This window comes from Podarcis liolepis, assembly GCF_965112155.1.
Source record: "Podarcis liolepis genome assembly, chromosome: 16".
NCBI classification, from domain to species: domain Eukaryota; kingdom Metazoa; phylum Chordata; class Lepidosauria; order Squamata; family Lacertidae; genus Podarcis; species Podarcis liolepis.
The window spans coordinates 32,339,517-32,359,097 of record NC_139567.1 but is presented as its reverse complement, the minus strand read 5'-3'; the positions used below and the strand labels follow the sequence as shown (position 1 = coordinate 32,359,097).

General features: G+C 45.6%; 1 protein-coding gene across 1 annotated transcript in view; it reads right to left on the bottom strand.

The window, feature by feature from the left end:
- Positions 1-19,581, bottom strand: part of P2RX1 (purinergic receptor P2X 1) — a 29,555-nt gene that overhangs the window by 2,084 nt on the left and 7,890 nt on the right. Inside the window, exons 2-12 of the mRNA XM_083479354.1 lie at positions 14,097-14,244; positions 12,611-12,682; positions 9,450-9,519; positions 8,688-8,784; positions 8,134-8,214; positions 6,977-7,118; positions 6,614-6,744; positions 6,071-6,161; positions 4,618-4,683; positions 2,861-2,962; positions 1,794-1,854 (exon numbers count right to left, since the gene is read on the bottom strand). Coding sequence (XP_083335480.1) covers positions 1,798-1,854; positions 2,861-2,962; positions 4,618-4,683; positions 6,071-6,161; positions 6,614-6,744; positions 6,977-7,118; positions 8,134-8,214; positions 8,688-8,784; positions 9,450-9,519; positions 12,611-12,682; positions 14,097-14,244 — 1,057 coding nt within the window. The 3' untranslated portion in view covers positions 1,794-1,797. The remainder of the gene's footprint in view (positions 1-1,793; positions 1,855-2,860; positions 2,963-4,617; positions 4,684-6,070; positions 6,162-6,613; positions 6,745-6,976; positions 7,119-8,133; positions 8,215-8,687; positions 8,785-9,449; positions 9,520-12,610; positions 12,683-14,096; positions 14,245-19,581) is intronic.

Genomic DNA, 19,581 nt, shown 5'->3' with positions numbered 1-19,581 from the left:
GTCTGTAACCTGAAGTGTATGTAACCTGAAGCGTAAGTAACCTGAGGTACCACTGTAACACGATTTGACAATTCAGATTTGAATACACTGATATACCTATGACTACACCCTTGGACTGCAAGAAGATCAAACCTATCCATTCTTAAGGAAATCAGCCCTGAGTGCTCACTGGAAGGACAGATCCTGAAGCTGAGGCTCCAATACTTTGGCCACCTCATGAGAAGACAAGACTCCCTGGAAAAGACCCTGATGTTGGGAAAGATGGAGGGCACAAGGAGAAGGGGACGACAGAGGACAAGATGGCTGGACAGTGTTCTCGTAGCTACCAGCATGAGTTTGACCAAACTGCAGGAGGCAGTGGAAGACAGGAGTGCCTGGCGTGCTCTGGCCCATGGGGTCACGAAGAGTCGGACACGACTAAACAACTAAGCAACAACAACACCCTTTTAAACAATATTTCCCCACCTCTCTCTCCTCCCCCTACTTCCCACCACTATCCGCCTTATCGCTTAAATATTCCTTCCAGATTTCTTCATATTTATCCATTCTTCATTTGTGTCGACATGCAATTTGTTCGTATGTAGCTAATCTGTCCATATTATCAATCCATGTGCTCAATGGAATCTTTTTGTGGCTCTTCCAATTCATCAAAACAAGTTTTTTTTTGCTTCTGTGGTGACACCCGAGGTGGCCTGCCCCCCCCCACCACACCGCCCTTCCTCTGCCCCCGGGGGGGAGGGGAACCAAGAAAAATACCAACCTTGAATGCCCTTGAATGGGGGCTTCTCATGCACTTGATCCAGAACCTGCAGTGAGTGTGGAATATTGCAGCACGATTGCTAGCAGGACTGAGGCCTTGTCAGCATGTAACACCTGTGCTCAGAGCTCTGCACTGGTTGCTGATTTCCTACCGGGCTGAGTTCAAGGTGTTGTTACTATTAGTATATAAAGCCCTTAGCAACTTGGGACCAGTTTCCTTGGGAGATTGCCTCACCCCCCCCCTCCCATCTATGTCCACTTGAGTGCTTCAACATGCAGAACTGGCACTGTTACGGGTGCCACACAATACCCATTGCGTAAGAAATCCACCTTTTAGTGCGGCTGCACCTACACGTTGGAACTCCCTGCCTGTGGAAATCAGGCAGGTGCTTTCACTGTACTCTTTCCAGCACCCGCTGAAAACATTTTTATTTAGATAAGCCTACTAGATATGTAGAATGCTGATGCACGTTTTAGCCTGTTTTTAGTATATTGTTGATTCTACCTTTTTTGATGTTTTAAATCCTTGTTTTTAACATTTTTTAAACTGATAATTTCATTCTTCTTTGCTTTTTATGCTCTGATGGTTTTTGGTTTTTTTAAAAAAAACAGTCGTGGTGTACCAGTTTTAGGAAATAAATAAATAAATAAATATGATTGGCAGGGGGCAGGACTAGATGATGCTCCTGGTCTGGTCCAATTCTACAATTCTATGATTTTCCCAAGGTAAAATACTTGGGTCCTAAGTTGTTCAGGTCCTTATAAATTAATATGACAATTTATGATGATTGTGATGGTTTATTGTTCAATGTTGGTTTTATCTGTGAAATGGACGTCATGTGACCACATGCTTGATGGGTGAGGTTTTTGCATTTGGGACAAAATGATTGAACAGGATATTTAGATGAGGACAGATGAAGCTTAATTTGGACTAAATCCTGTTGAATTCAGTGGGATTTACTGCCAAGCAGACATGCATAGGTTTGCGCACTCAGTCACCACCTCATTTTATACTGTTTTTCATAGCCACTTACAATTTCATTGAACAACCTTTTCCTTCCCGTGTAAGTCACACATGACGGCATCTTCTTTTTCCTAAGATTTTCCCCACGCCAAAATAAAATAAATAAAATGAGAGACATGTTGGTTCATCCCGGCATCGCATCCCCAAAATTTCCTCTTTTTCACCGGGAGCAAAATGAAAGCCTTCCCCCCTCAAAAACTCTTGAGGGGTGGAATGAAAGAAAGAACATTATATGAATGGCTACAGGCTCCCTAGCTCTTTGAATTAAAGGAAAATAAATAAATAAACCTCACCCTGTCATGATGAGCCACATTCACACTATCTGTTTAAAGCACTATGATGCCCCTTGAAGCAGTCATGGCTTCCCCCCAAAGAATTCTGGGAGTTTTTAAGGGTGCTGAGAGTTGTTAGGAGCCTCCTATTCTCCTCCCAGAACTTCAATTCTCAGAGTGATTTAACAGTCAACCCCTCTTCCCAGGGAACTCTGGGAATTATATCTCTGTGAGGGGAATGGGGTCTTCTAACAATTATCACACCCTTTAAAAAAACTACAGCTCCCAGAATGCTTTGGGGGAAGCCCTGACTGTCTAAAGTGGTATTGCAATGCTTTAAATGCATGTGACCCAAGTCAGAGCTGGCTGAAAACATTTTGCCGCCTGAGGCAAAGGACAAGGTGATGCGCCTTCCTCATTCCGGCTACAGAAGCCGACTGGTCTTGCACTCAAATCTTACGTAAGCGCTGGTGTTGGGGTAGACGCCCACACCACACTGGAGGGCAGCTAAAGCGAGTGTAGGGCATAACGTGAAGCCCCCAATTCTGCCTTCCAACATCTCGCTGCCACCCCTCAGCAACTAAGGCTGCCACCACACGCCACCTAACAGTAGAGCCGGCCTTGGGTCAACAGATTGTGGCATGGCTGCTGTTGCTTCTTGAGCATTATGGCCAAAAAAGGATTGGAATCTAAACCACCCTCTTCCAAGCCCAAACCGTTAACCACGGCGAGCAGCAGACACGGCCCAGATTTATGGCGTGTTGCGGCCCATCTGGAGAGGAGGAAGAACGTGATGCCTACTCACAGGTTTGATGGAATCCTGTTCTGCATACTTGAACTTCTTCTGCTTGTAGTAGTCCCGGTTGGATAGGAAGTTGAGCAGAAGGAGATCACAAAGTACAGAGGCCTGCAGAAGACAAAACAGGACTTCCAGTGTTGTTGACATGTGCTTTGGGTGGCTAGAGATGGACCTGAGTGACAATGCCCTCCTGCCATTCCCACAGACACTCTCACTTTCCTTATTTACAAGGTAATGAAGTCTCTGTTTTCTGCCATGTGCTCCTTCTAAAGCTAGTTTTGTCTCCCATTATAATCTTTCACAGAAAAATTGAGTCTCTGGAAGCTAAATCTCTGAAAGGGCGGTGAATGTCAGTGTACTCACACGGGTAGAAAAAATCAGCACATGGACTCCGACTAACATTGGGAATAACTTTCTTAAAAGCTGTTCAACAGTGGAATGGACCAGACCCTTCAAGTGTTCCTCTTTTCCAGGGACATTACGGGATTCACAGAAGCTGTCCTGGTTTCTGATTTGATCCCGGAATATCCCGCTTTTCCTTAGTGTATTTTTTGTCTTTATGGAAGCCGCCCAGAGTGGCTGGGGAAACCCAGCCAGATGGGTGGGGTACAAATAAATTATTATTATTATTATTATTATTATTATTATTATTATTATTGTCCCTATTTTCATTGGAGAGACGTTGGAGGGTATAATGGACTCCCTTATAAGCTGGTGAACTCTCCTTTGTTGGAGGTTTTTAAGCAGAGGCTTGATGACATCTCCCAAAGACTTCTGGGAACTGTAGTTTGTTAAGGGTGCTGTGAGGCTCCTATGCCCCTCACAGAGCTTCAGTTCCCAAAGTGGTTGAACAATCAGTCCCTCTTTCCAGGGATCTTTGTGAGAGGAACATGGGGTCTCCTAACAACTCTCAGCACCCATAACTCCAGGATGCCATGACCATCAGAAGTGGCACCAGAGTATTTTAAATGGATGGTGTGAATGTGGCCTGAGAAAACCACATATACCACCTGGTCACAGTCTTCCCAACAATGGCGAGATGGGTTGCATGTTGCATTTAAACTATAGCCACTGAATCCAAATTGGCTTCTATGCCAATAATTTGGCATGCAGATCTCTGGCAAATCTGTGTCTTCTTCTGTCCTCTCTTTATGTTGATGAATTAAGTGACAACAACCCCCGAGGTTGTAAATGCCTGCAGATTCTTTTGGAGTTTCACCTGTTTCATAGACAGAATAGAGCTTAATTCGTTCTTAACCTGAAACTGTTCTTAACCTGAAGCACCACTTTAGCTAATGGGGCCTCCTGCTGCCTCTGCACGATTTCTAGTCCCATCCTGAGGTAACGTTCTTAACCCGAGGTACTATTTCTGGGTTAGTGGAGTCTGTAACCTGAAGCATCTGTAACCCGAGGTACCACTGTACTTCCTTACACAGCACATAGTGAAATTGGGGAACTCCCTGCCACAGGAGGCAGTGATGGCGACCAACTTGGATGGCTCTACAAGAGAATTAGATTAATGGAGAAAAGGACCCTCAGTGGCTACTAGCCATGGTGGCTGTGTTCTGTCTGCTGTTGGAGGTGCTGTTGTTGATTCCGAATTCCAGTGGCTGGGCGTTACAAGTGAGGAGAGTGCTCTTGCACCCGGGTCCTGCTTCAGAGTTTGCCACAGCCATCTGGTTGGCCACTGTGAGACTAGACTGACCCTCTAGGGCCTGATCTAGCAGCCAGACTCCTCTGGGGTTCTTCATAACAGCACTTACCACTCCAAAGATGCCAATCCCGGAGCCTATGGTTGTCATCGTTGGAATAATGTCAAATTTTCCTGCCTGCATAGGAACAGAGATGGCAAGGGGAGAAGTGTTACTGTCCTTAATGGCCACCAAAGAAAGCAAGTGAGCTTTGATTGGTTAATTCTGCACAACTGTGGGTGATTAAAGCTGCAGGAAGGGGTGTGGCCTGGGAATGCCCCACCCCCTGATTTGCATCTTGCTTGGGAATAAAGTCCATCTAAAACAATAGGATTTTCACAATACGGAGTATGTGATCTGCACCCAATGCAGGTAAACCTTCTGCTTGAGCTTTCAACCTGGGACTGAGAGGCACTGAGGTATAGTGGTTAGAGGAGTAGTGAGGAACCTTCATCCCTCCAGATGTTGCTGAACTCCCAGCTTCCATCATCCTGCCTGGACTCCAGTTAACACCTGGAGGGCCACAGGTTCCCTTCTTTGGGTTAGAGCAACTGACAAGGAGACCCGAGTTCAAATCCTCACTCAACCAAGAAGTTTGGGCTCATGATACTTGCTCCTGGTGTCACCTACCTCACAAGGTTGTTGTGAGGATGAGATGGAGGTGGAGAACCATGTATACTGCCCTGAACGCCTTTAAGAAAAGCTGGGATAGATGAGGGGGTGAGGGTTGGTCAAACCAGGGACACAGCTAGGATTGCCAGGTCAGGAGCATCCCAGACCCTGAGATTTCAAGGTCCAAACCTGAGACCTAGGGATGGCCCCATGTAATGTCATGGGGCAGGCCCTGGAGATGGAGGTTAATTGGGAGAGGGGAGCAGAGGAAGGCAACCCACCAACCCAGATAGTCTAGGCTATAATTTGCAGCCAGCAAGCTGCATGCACATTCTTCCCAATATTTTTATTATTATTGAAGGAGCTCTCACCCACCTGGAGATTCAAGCATCGTTCTACCCGGCCACTGAGGTCCAGCGCCGAGGGCCTTCTGGCGGTTCCCCCATTGTGAGAAGCCAAGTTACAGGGAACCAGGCAGAGGGCCTTCTCGGTAGTGGCACCCGCCCTGTGGAACGCCCTCCCACCAGATGTCAAAGAGAACAACAACTACCAGACTTTTAGAAGACATCTGAAGGCAGCCCTGTTTAGGGAAGCTTTTAATGTTTGATGCATTACTGTATTTTAATATTTTGTTGGGGGCTGCCCAGGGTGGCTGGGGAAGCCCAGCCAAATGGGCCGGGTATAAATAAATTATTATTATTATTATTATTATTATTATTATTATCATCATCATCATCATCATCCCTGCCACCTGGAGGGAGCCAGGCAAATCTAGATATTTCAGGAGGTCTGGCAACCCTACCCGCAGCTGCATTTGACTGACGTTGCCCAGCCTACTTGGAAGGAATGCTCCACTCACAACAATCAAGGCCACAAGGAGAAAACACCAACCGTTTTTCAAAGCGAGCCTTACCTTCCCGTTCACCAGAATGTCAAATCGGATGCCAAACACCTTGTACAGGGTTCTTAGGTCTCTTCCATTTTCTCTGTAATATTTGGCGTACCTTTCGAAGCAAAAAGAGGCAATTTGTATGCATGAAAACGAACAAGGGTTCCTGGAACTGGAATCCTCAGAGTCTCTCTCTGTCTGGCCCTCAAGGCTCTCCCCAGACCACCCCCCTCACAGCACTGCTCTCCCCATGTATGATGCCAGCAGCTGGCATTTATTGGTGAGTGGCATATTGGTTATAGTGACGGACTAGGACCTGGGAGAGACTAGGGTTCAAATCTCCCCACTGAGCCATGGATGTGACCTTGAGGACCAGTCCCTGCCTCTCTCAGGCTGACCTACCTCACAGAGTTGTTGTGAGGAAAAAATGGAGAGGGAGAAGAGCTGAGCATGCCACGTTGAGCTCCTTGGAGGCAAAGGTGGGGATACAAATGGAATAAATAAATAGGTGGGGGGGGGGGGAGAGACAGACAGACGGGACAGAACAACCCCAAAAGGCCACCGTACCTGAAGTTGAACCCTGGAGAGAGGTTGTTGTCGTCATTGTAAAGCCCATGGAACCGGTAAACGGGCACACAGTGCCTCACAGGCCAGTCGAGGTCACAGTCCCAGGAGATGGTGATGCCAACGACGCCCCCCTGCCCAGGGGAACAAGAGGACATCCTAAATTTTTGGGGGGGCCTAAGAGAGTGGGGCCCTAAGCTATAGCTTGTTTAGCTTATAAGTAAATCTGGCACGGCCTGCAAAACTGGTTTGCGTCTGAAGGAGTTGGAGCCATCCATGCCTGCTTAGCACCCTACCCACTTTGACTCAGCACCTACTAGTCAACCCATTTCCCCTTGCCCAGACTGGCCAGGAGGAAGTCCTCACCTTAAGGGCGAGAACGGAAAACTTCTGCCCGGATTCCTCCACCACGTACCCCAGCTCAAACACAGGACACAGGGGGTCCCTGTCTTTGTGGTAGGTGCAGTTCCTGAGGTAGCTCTTGGTGACTCGCTCCACAAGGTTACGTCTGCGGAAGAGGAAGAAACAAACCTGGTCATCTCTGTTTGCGGGTGGCTCACTACATAGGGTTGTTAACTGGGCTGCCAGCTGCCTTGAGCATCATGCCGTGAGCGGAAAAGGCAGGGTAGGTTCAAGACAGGACCCCGCCTGGAGTCCTGTGTCCAGCTTCATTATACAGCTTCCAGAGTGAAATATACTCAGAGTCGAGTGTGGATTTCATGCTCTTTATTCAGCTCATAGTAGTGAGGAGGAATGGAAGTTCCCCCAAAATGTCTGCTTTATATACATTATTTACACAATGGGCCCCATGTGATTGGCTAATTCCAGGATTCTCCTGTAGGCCAATCAGGTTGCGGATTCACTTCCAGCTGGAGTTGGATTGGGTGGCTCCTGTGGCCCAATCAGACTGCTGCATTCTGGATCCTATTGTTCTAGGACCAATCAGACTGCTGCATTCTGAATCCTATTGTTCTAGGACCAATCAGACTGCTGCATTCTGAATCCAATTTGGATCCTATTCAACATAACACAGAGGATGCTGAAGACCCACCTCTTTGCCCTGGCTTGAGCTGTACGATTTTAGGACCTACTTTATTTTTATGATTCTAACTTTTTAAAAAATTAAATAATTCTTTTCCATCACAATAATCCAATAAAAGCCTCATTATAACAATGCCAAATTATAATACCATTAATAATGCCAATCATTCCAAAGCCAAATTATACAATTTAGGTGCTCCCCCTCCCCCCCGTGTACTAGAATTGATGGTTTGATGATGATTTACTATATTTCTGCATTCCAAAATCTTATGAATTTCCATTACACTCCAGCCAGAATAACAAACCCTTATATGATTCTAACTTCTTTTAAACTGTTTTTAATTTTATAAGTCGCCCTGGAGGGGCAGGTAATATAAGAACAACACAACAACAACAACAACAACAACAACAACAACAACAACAACAACATTACCGTATAGCATGAGGACTGCCCCACACGATCTCATGGATCCTGGGCTTACCTGGCGACTTTGAACTTGGGGAAGGTGATACTGTTCTTGATAAACAAGGTGAAGTTTTCAGCCGCCAGAAGCAGAGGGGGGCTGTAGGACAAAAGAAGGATTACTGCCTATGTGTCAAAATGCCTGTGTCCAAAGGAGGTGGGGATACCCTTCCACCTTACTTGTTTACAAAATTATATGCCACTATTCATAAAAACAATCCAGAGCCATTAGCAACAATTAAAACCATATACAAACACAAACACACATAAAAAATGCACACACAAAACCCTCCCAGTTCATGCTGTGTTGAGGATCCCAGGAATAGACAATCATTGATTAGATGGACCCAATAGTCTAAGACAGTGTTCCCCAACCTTGGGCCTCCAGCTGTTTTTGGACTACAATTCCCATCATCCTTGACCACTGATCTTGCTAGCGAGGGATGATGGGAGTTGTAGTCCAAAAACAGCTGGAGGCCCAAGATTGGGGAACACTGGTCTAAGAGACAACATACTACATTCTTCTGATTTTATGAGGACTAGTGTCGCTTGGATGAGAAAGCAGAGACTTACTTAGGAACTTTGTCATCGATCTCCACCGGACACCACCCAAAGATCTCGCAGGTTTTCTCTGTGTGGCTAAAATTCACACACTTCCCAGTCATGATACCTGCAGGAAATGGAAAACACAGTCCGGTTAGTAAAAGATCACCTAAGAGACCAGCATGAGCTATTTGCAGTCTTTGGATAAAGCTCTACTACACTCTAACCCAGGCATAGGCAAACTTGGCCCTCCAGATGTTTTGAGACTACAGTTCCCATCATCCCTGACCACTGGTCCTGTTAGCTAGGGATGATGGGAGTTGTAGTCCCAAAACATCTGGAGGGCCAAGTTTGCCCATGCCTCCTCTAACCCATGATTTCCTCCAGCAGCTTGTAAACCTGTGAAGGGAAACTTCTGCATTTAATCTATGCACTTCACCTTGAAAGCTTTAGACCAGGGATGGGGAACTTGTGGGTCTCCAGAGGTTGAAGAACTATAACTCCCATCCTCCTCCCTGACATATTGCCACACTAGCCGGGGCTGATGGCAGTCAAATCAACACAGAAGTTTATAACATTATGCATGGCATGGAGAGAGTGGATAGAGAAAAGCTTTTTGCCCTCTCTTTTGCAGCCCTGCCCTGATTTCATGCAAATCTGGGATGGTGATGTTAATCCTCCAATGCGGGCTGTGTGACGACAGCCTTACGTTTTTATATATATAGGAAGATATCTAATGAGTCACAGGGTGAACGCAACAAGGGCTTATTGCCTGCACGGTTTCCTTCTCACCTTGGCCCCGACGAAGGAACTTTCCGGCAGTGCATTCACTGTCTTGGTCACATTTCCCTGCTTCGGGATGCTGAGATAAGGGCAGAAAAAACGTGTGTCACTCAATAACCAGGATGTAAATTTACATCACATCTCTTTTGCATTCTTACATCAGGTACATCATTGCTGGGGACTCTGTGGCCCTCCAGACGCTGCTGGACCAAAACTCCGACCACCCCTGGCTGTTGGGATGGGAAGAATCAAACTAGTGATGGAGGAGCACAAGTCAGGCTAGCATGGTTGGAAGGTTTGCTGAGGAAGTGAGTCTCACTTCACTGGGGGTTACAGGATGGAAGCAGCAAGACTTGGGAGATGGTGTGTGTTGGTGGAGGGGCAGTTCCTGATGGCGGATGACCTTGTGTGGTATGGAAAGGAGGACAAGAAACAAAGTTTTATGGCATTGTCTGCATCAGCTTGATGCATCCCTGAAAATAGCACAAGGACTCTCATCCCGTTACTTGTTTTGCTTTGTCCCTGATTAGCGCTCTGCTTCTTGGTTGTTTGCCAGGAAAGCACTTCATTAAAGCACTTCAATTAATTTGTACAAACGTCTTGCGACATCCCTCATCCTGGCCACTTTACAGACCTTTCACCCTTCCTAGTCAGGACCTTTTGGAACTCCCCCCTATTAACATTTATGCTCGTTTCTTTTCAGGGTTGGGGCTCTCCTGTTCTTGCACAATTGCTGCTACTTCCCACTGGGGCAAGAACACTCCCTTCTGAATCATCTGTGTTCGCTGCAGAAAGCTTTGCAATATCAGTGACCTCTGATTACATTAAATTCCTGGGCTTTGCAGAGGGAGGGAGGTGGGAGACAGAATCTGTTACTCTTCAGTCCATTGCTAGCCTTAAACTTGCAGAGCTTCTGCTCGTGCCTGTTAGTTTTGCCAACTTTCCCCCATTTGAAACTCTTCTCTACAGTGGTACCTCAGGTTAAGAACTTAATTCGTTCTGGAGGTCTGTTCTTAACCTGAAACTGTTCTTAACCTGAAGCACCACTTTAGCTAATGGGGCCTCCTGCTGCTGCTACGCCGCCATCATGCGATTTCTGTTCTCACCCTGAAGCAAAGTTCTTAACCCAACGTAATATTTCTGGGTTAGCAGAGTCTGTAACCTGAAGCTTATGTAACCTGAAGCATCTTTAACCCAAGGTACCACTGTATTTAATTTGGGCTTTCGTGGTAAAATAAGAAGGCAGTTGACAGGGTGTCCTCTTGAATGTTTTAGCCAGATGATGGAATGTTATTATCATGGTGGCCTGCTTGTATCTTTAGGGGAAAGACATCCTTCTCCGTCCTGGTTCGATCCAGGTGTTTTGGACTAAAACTCCCCATCAGCCCCAGACGTGGCATGATACAGGTCTAGGAGGGGCAGGAGCCAGACTGCAGCTGGTAGGATTGCCACCTTTCTTCCCACAGATGCATAGCTTGGTGGAACTGCTGTGGATTAAAGCAGATCTATGGAGCAAAGAGCTGCGTTGCAGCTGGCTGCGTTTGACCCCTGTGGATGGGTCAGTGGTCAGAGCTGTGTGAAAGTCTAACAGCTCTTTATACTCATAGCTGTTCGGCAATCCAACAGACTCCCTCGAAAGGTGGTGGCTCTCCTTCATAGGAGGTTTTTGAAGCAGAGGCTGGATGGCCATCTGTCAGGGATGCTTTAGCCGAGATTCCTGCATTGCAGGGGGTTGGACTAGATGACCCCTGGGTCCCTTCCAACTCTACAATTCTATGACTCTAGGGAGTTTATTTATTTATTTATTTATTGGAATGAAATTTAAATGCTGTTTGATTGTAAAAAAACAAAAAACGGACAAAACCAACAACCCACAGAGCAGTTTGCAAAACAATGAGATTGAAAACAGCTAAAAACACCTATTTGGTAATGTATTAATTACAAAAAAAAGCTAAAAACGGGATTAAAACACATGCCAACATTCAAAACGTCTGGTTAGGCTCACCTAAACAAAAATTGTTTTTAGACCACTGTAAGCAGATGAAAACATTAGCAGGATTCTAATAACACTTGTAAGGGACGCGGGTGGCGCTGTGGGTTAAACCACAGAGCCTAGGACTTGCCGATCAGAAGGTCAGCGGTTTGAATCCCCGTGATGGGGCAAGCTCCCGTTGCTCGGTTCCTGCTCCTGCCCACCTAGCAGTTTGAAAGCACGTCAAAGTGCAAGTAGATAAATAGGTACTGCTCCGGCAGGAAGGTAAACGGCGTTTCTGTTCACTGCTCTGGCTCGCCAGAAGCGGCTCAGTCATGCTGGCCACATGACCCGGAAGCTGTATGCCAGCTCCCTCGGCCAATAAGGTGAGATGAGGGCCGCAACCCCAGAGTCAGCCAAGACTGGACCTAACCATCAGAGGTCCCTTTACCTTTACTAATAACACTTGTAGGTAACAAATACTATGGACGATATGGACAGATGCAAAATAGAGATTGTGAAATAATATTCAGTTGAAAATGTTGGCAATAGAACCCAGGGAGGGGATAGCTGGAAGTCCCGAGATTCAGAGAAATCTCTTTATATGGATATGTATTTGGTATTGTTATAACTTAGAATCATAGAATCATAGAGTTGGAAGAGACCACAAGGGCCGTCGAGTCCAACCCGCTGCCAAGCAGGAAACACCATCAGAGCACTCCTGACATATGGTTGTCAAGCCTCTGCTTAAAGACCTCCAAAGAAGGAGACGCCACCACACTCCTTTGCATTTCACTTTACACTTGTGAAATGAAATGAAAACAATTTAAAAAAAAGTTTTTAGCAGGCACCAAAAGAAGTGCAGTGAAAGCACCTGCCTGTTGTCCCTAGGCAGGGAGCAGGGGCGGTCCATCCTGTTTCGCCGCCTGAAGCGAAACAGGGGTGTGCCACTCCCTGCCTTCCCACTGCCCCCCAATTTATACTATTGCCGGAATGCCCCCTCTCTCGCTGAACTCATTGAGAGCCGGGGTGCTCCTCAAAGATGTTGCTACTCATCTTCTCCACTCCAGGACTCCAAACTCTGGACTCACCGGCAAATATTGCGCAGCCTAATTTTGTGTGTGTTTGCTGCTGGCTGCTGTGAGCACTTTCTGAAGAAGGAAAGAGAGTTATGTGGAATTAAGAAACAACCGATTACCTCAGGGCACGTTTCCTGCTTCTGTCCACGGGTGATAATGAAGTTGGTCATAACCACAAAGGAACTGTCGCCCTACAGAGGAAAATAAGACCAGATAGCTTGGTTAAGGAGAAGAGTAATTGGGCCTCTTTTGAATTATGGTGCTGGAGGAGACTCTTGAGAGTCCCATGGACTGCAAGAAGATCAAACCTATCCATTCTTAAGGAAATCAGCCCTGAGTGCTCACTGGAAGGACAGATCCTGAAGCTGAGACTCCAATACTTTGGCCACCTCATGAGAAGAGAAGACTCCCTGGAAAAGACCCTGATGTTGGGAAAGATGGAGGGCACAAGGAGAAGGGGACGACAGAGGACGAGATGGCTGGACAGTGTTCTTGAAGCTACCAGCATGAGTTTGACTAAACTGCGGGAGGCAGTGGAAGACAGGAGAGCCTGGTGTGCTCTGGTCCATGGGGTCACGAAGAGTCGGACACGACTAAACGACTAAACAACAACAACATGCCTCTTCTGCTCTCTGCTCAACAGTGGAACAGACTCCTTGTGAAGGTGGTGGACTCTCCTTCACGGAAGGTCCTTAAGCAGAGGTTGGGTGGCCACCTGTCAGGGATTCTGTAGCTGTGATTCCTGCGTTGCAGGGGGGTTGGACTAGATGACCCTTAGGATCCCTTCCAACTGTAGAATTCTGTGATTCTGTGAACCAGGTGGTCCACAGTTTGGCTTAACAGCTTGCCTTTTACCCTGGTGGTGGCATTATCAAATTCCAGGTCAGCTTATTACAAAATCTCCTCCATCCATTATTTAATGATGAGAAGGTTGGTTCATAACACATCAAGCTGCCATATCAACCAGCCTCTAAATTGTGGGATTCCCTTGCTAGGGTGATGCAACTGGTTTCTTTGCTATACAGTGGTACCTCGTGTTAAGTACTTACGGTAATTCGTTCTGGAGGTCCGTTCTTAACCTGAAACTGTTCTTAACCTGAAGCACCACTTTAGCTAATGGGGCCTCCCGCTGCCGTCGCATTGCCGGAACATGATTTCTGTTCTCATCCTGAAGCAAAGTTCTTAACCCGAGGTGCTATTTCTGGGTTAGCGGAGTCTGTAACCTGAAGCATATGTAACCTGAAGTGTATGTAACCTGAGGTACCACTGTATCTGAAAGGTGCTGTTGTTGTTTAAGCTTAAAGATAATAATTATATGGGGAAATAAATGGAAAAATCGTTGACATCCCACTCTGTTTCCCCCCCACATTTTCTTCATCTTCTTAGCTATACTAGCAGAGCAGTTTGTAAAACTCTGAAGGCTGGTTAGGGTGTCCGTGTGGAGAATGTGAAGGACCACATGAATGAGTTGCGAATTGAACAGGAATTGAATTGGTTCCTTTCCAGAGGGCGTGAACCGGCACTGGAACCAATTCCTTTTTCTTAAAACCAAACTTTCCAAGAGCTTCTTTTCCTTCTGTTAGACAGAAGTGCTTGATTCCTTACCTGAGGAGGGAAAACATAATCAGCCACGTCCCATATGTGTGGGCCGATCTCACTGGTATTTGTCAGGGTTAATCCTTTGAGCTTCACAGAGACGGAGCTGATGATGCCATCCTTGGACTGGTAGCCTTTCTCATAAAGGAAAACCCACCTAGTGAAGAAGTGGGAGGGGAGGAGAGACAGAAGATAATTGACAGCCACAAGGAGCAACTGGGTGCTGCGTTCTTGCATCCTCAGGACAGCCAATCACATTGCAGATTCTATACCTGTCTTCTAATTCTGGGATGGGCAACCTGTTGGCCCTAGCTGGTATATGGTCCACAGCCTAAATTTATGTGACCTAAAGCAACATTCAAATACCCTGGACGTTCCCTCCACCATGCTTGCCTCTCCTGAACACCAACTCTTTGATGGCACACTGAGCCCTAAAGGAGGGGGAGGGAAAGTTGAAATTCTGGGATATTCAAAAAGCAGCCAGACCTACAATTCATATCTTGCTAGATAGGCACACCATGAGAGCTGACGCTCACAGTCTTCCTGTTCCATATTTATATCTATCTATATCTATATCTATATCTATATCTATATCTATATCTATATCTATATCTATATCTATATCTATATCTATATCTATATCTATATCTATATCTATATCTATATCTATATCTATATCTATATCATCTATATCTATCTATCTATCTATCTATCTATCATCTATCTATCATCATCTATCATCTGTCTATCTATCTATCTATCTATCTATCTATCTATCTATCTATCTATCTATCTATCTATCTATCTAATCATCTTCCTTTCTGAGCACTGAAGCCCATTTTAAGCCTGCCTGAACAAAGCTGCTGTACCTGTTACTACTCTTCAGCAATTAAAGCTCACACCAATAACAAACTTAGTTGGTCTCTAAGGTGCTACTGGAAGGATTTTTTAAAAATTTTGTTTCAACTACAGCAGGCCAACACGGCTACCTACCTGTATTCTGAGTGAATAAATGTTATTTTCACCTTTTACAAGACTGTTTGTGTGGTGGTTATTTTGAGGGGGAGAAAGTGGGAGGGGGGGAGGAATACCAGGGAAATCCAATCTGCCTTAAAGCATTCTGGATTACTAGCCTTTTAGTTTTTAAGGCTAAAACCAGTCTGTCTAGCGAAATGTTGCAGGGATAAAAGGAAGGACTTCTTCACAGTGCAGAGTTAAACCACGGAACTCATTGAACGGGGGCAGTAATGGCCACCAACATGGATGGCTTTAAAAAAGAGATAGACAAATTCAAGGAGGGTACAGCTACCAATGAATACTAGCTGAGCCTCTGCAGTTGGAGGCAGCAATGCTTCTTAATGCCAGTTGCTGGAAACCACAGGAGGGGAGAGGGATCTTGTGTTCGAATCCTGCTTGTGGGTTTCCCACAGGCATCTGGTTGGCCACTGTGAGAACAGCAGGCCGGACTAGACGGTTTATTTATTGGCCTGATCCAGCAGGCTCTTCTTAAATTGTCACAGCTGTCTTGCTTTAGTGTGAGACCAAGAGGAGACCTGGCTCAAAACATCCACTTCATCTCTTGTGCCGTGGGAGTCATGCCCACATTCTGCTGTGGGGATGAAAACCAGATTTATCTCCTTTTTTAGCCCGGCAGTCTTGAGCAGACCATGCCACACAATCTTGGATTTCAGCTCGAAAAGTGATGGCTTCCTTTACCGCCTCCGAGAGCCAGGATGAATCAATCGGCTGTGTTTTGCTTGTGACCTAATGGGCTATTTGCGGAGTCAAAACGGAAGGGATCTGATTTGAGGGAATGCTAATCTGGCAAAATAAAAGGGGACACTTCCAGCCACATATGGCATTCCTGGAGCAAAGTGAAAGTGGTTGCTGGATATTTTTCGTTTTTACTAAATATAAGCCGCTATTATAACATCAGGCTCAGGACTGGCCCAATGCATTTTGGCACCTGAGATGAACCTCAAAATGGCGGCCTTCCCCCCAAATGCCAGGGAAGAAGGGGTGAGTGAAGATCTTCATCAGGAGCAAAGGGGGAATAAATATCTCCATCGGGAGCAAGGAAGAAAGTTAAATTTACCTTAGTGGTTGAAGGGGAAATCAAAGACCATTACTGGGCAGGGGTGGGGGGAAGTGGCCCACTCCATACCCTCCAACATTTCTCCGATGAAAATAAGGACGTCCCATTCCATAATGATAATCTTACTATTTATACCCCACACATCTTATTGGGTTGCCCCAGCACTCTGGGAAGCTTCTAACATATATAAAAACATAATAAAACATTAAATAATTTTAAAAAACCCTTCGCTATACAGGATTGCCTTCAGACAGCTCGGGGGTTGGATGACTCCATAACCTCCAACAAAAATAGGGACATCCTAAGGAAAAGTGGGACATTCTGGGATCAAATCAGAAACCGGGACAGCTTCTCTAAATCAGGGACATCCATGGAAAATAGGGAAACTAGGAGGGTCTGTTACTGTGAATGATACTGGATGGGTGCAGAGCCCAGCAGCACCCGCCATTTCCTCCCTAGGGCTGAGGGGAGACCAGCCTCCTATTTTTCAATCTTGTAGAGGCAGCATTGAGGGGAGGAGGAGGAGGAGGAAGAAGAAGAAGAAGAAGAAGAGGAGGAGGAGGAGGAGGAGGAGGAGGAGTTTGGATTTGATATCCCGCTTTATCACTACCCGAAGGAGTCTCAAAGCGGCTAACATTCTCCTTTCCCTTCCTCCCCCACAACAAACACTCTGTGAGGTGAGTGGGGCTGAGAGACTTCAAAGAAGTGTTTTGGAACAAGAGGGTGATAAATTGAAATTACAGAGTTATGAGAAATTGAAGGCTAAAGTACGAGACTGGCTCCACTATTATCAAATAATGGAGGTTTATAAACAAGACAGGAAAATTGGCTTCCAGGTGGAGAAATCAAAATTAGAAACAGAACTGCTAGAACCCAATGCTAAGAATTTGTCTAGAATGTATAACTTGTTGCTGAAATGGAATACACAAGATGAAACAGTTAAATCAGCTATGATTAAGTGGGCACAGGATATTGGTCACAACATCATGTTTGCTGACTGGGAACAGTTGTGGACCACCAGTTTAAAATTTACGGCATATAATGCCTTAAAAGAAAATATTATGAAAATGATCTATAGGTGGTACATGACCCCAGTCAAGCTAGCAAAAATCTACCATTTGCCTGACAATAAGTGTTGGAAATGTAAAGAAATTGAAGGTACTTTCTATCACCTTTGGTGGACGTGCCCGAAGATTAAGGTTTTCTGGGAAATGATATATAATGAAATGAAAAAGGTACTTAAATGTACTTTCCCTAAGAAACCAGAGGCCTTTCTATTGGGCATTGTCGGCCAATTGGTGCCAAAGAAAGACAGAACTTTTTTTATGTATGCTACCACAGCAGCAAGAGTACTCATCGCAAAGCATTGGAAGACTCAAGATCTACCCACTCTGGAAGAATGGCAGATGAAGGTGATAGACTATATGGGACTGGCTGAAATGACCGGCAGAATCCGCGACCAGGGGAAAGAGACGGCGGAGGAAGATTGGAAGACATTTAAAATTTATCTTAAGAAATATTGTAAAATTAATGAATGCTAAAATGTTGAGGTTTTAGGGGGGGAAAGGGGATTACAGCTGTAAAAGATTAAGTAAAAGACTAGAATAAGGTGAAAATTTGATAAAACCAAGGGTTAGGATTTGCTGAAACAAATTTGGAAATTGGGATGTAGAAGGGGGAGGTATGGGGAAGTCGGTGAAGTAAGGTTTAAGAAAAAAGGATATGAAACTATACATGTTTGTTTGTTTGTATGCTTGTTTGTTTGTGTGGTGTATTGTTTGTGTTTATAAAAACTGTGAAAAACCAATAAAAAATTCTATAAAAAAAAGAGAGACTTCAAAGAAGTGTGACTGGCCCAAGGTCACCCAGCAGCTGCATGTGGAGGAGCGGAGACGTGAACCCAGTTCACCAGATTACAAGTCCACCGCTCTTAACCACTACACCACACTGGCTCTCAGAGAATCATAGAATTGTAGAGTTGGAAGGGACCCAGGGGTCATCTAGTCCAACCCCATGCAATGCAGCAATCTCAGCTAAAGCATCCATGACAGGTGGCCACCCAACCTCTGCTTAAAAGCCTCCCATGAAGTCCGCAACCTTCAAAGGGTGTCCGTTCCGCTGTCAAACAGCTGTGACGGTCAGAAAGATTTTCCCGATGTTTTGTTGGCTTCTCGTTTCTAAAGATGGAGAAAGCTAGTTTTACCCTGCTCCAGAAGGGAGGCCCTGAACCGATGTATTCCAATAGCATGAAAGGAGATTCCGTCTCAACATTAGACCAATGGCTAGTATAGAACCAGATTACGAGTCTGCCGCTCTTAACCACTACACCACACTGGCTCTCAAGGGTGCTGAGGAGGAGGCGGATCTGGCATTCAAGGAGCAAGCTGCAGCTGTTGCAGTGGGTGATGCACCAGATCCGCTACTGCTGTGAGTCCTGCCGCTGCCTAAGGCCGCTGCCTCATGTTGCCTCATGGGTGGACGGCCCCTTATCGCACTACAATATTTTCATGTGATATGGCACATCTAGTGTGGGGTAACAGTTAAGAGTGCTGGATCTGGCAGACCAGGGTTCAAATCCTGGTTCTGTCATGAAGCTCACTGGGTGACTTGGGGCCAGTCACTGCCTCTCACAGAGTTGTTGTGGTGATTAGATGAGGAGCGGGAGAACCACATACATCACATTTATTACAAATAAACAAAACAATAGAATGTACCGTATTTTTCCGTGTATAAAACGCCCCCGTGTATAAGACAACACCTATTTTTTCGAACCCAAAATTAAGAAATCAGTGTTTTTGGGGGGAGATCACCCTTGAGTTGTTGAGCCTTTTTGGACGAGGTCACCCCAAAGTTGTTGAGGAGTTAGCTTCTTCACAGCAGTCTTATACACAGAAAAACACGGTAATCATTGGGGCTAGTATACAGGCCCTCCACAGATTTGTCTATTACTATATTTTCTGGGAGAAATGCCATTGCTGAAATCTACACTGCGGGGCGAAGTCCTTTATTTTGCCTGTCCTGATTCTTCCAACACTCAGCTGCATCAGATAGTCCCCTGAGCTAATGCAAAGGGCAAGAAACTACATTCTGTTCATTTTTTCCACACCGCCAACACATTGGTTTAACACGGAGGATATAAGGCGTCAGCGACAACAAGTGGATTATCATTCCCCTAGAAACTTAAATTTTACTCTTTTTATAAAGTATCATGTGTAGGGCTGGGAATTCCCAAATAAACACAAAAACCTTCCAGACATTCTCTGCTTGTAGCTGAACTGCCCTTTGCCCATCTCTCATGAGGCTGGGAATGAGAATCTGGCAAGCAAAGAGCCAGGGTATATTAATTTTAGTCTGTTCCGGAAAATAAGTTACGACGTTTATGCTGAGGAGCAGGCACGT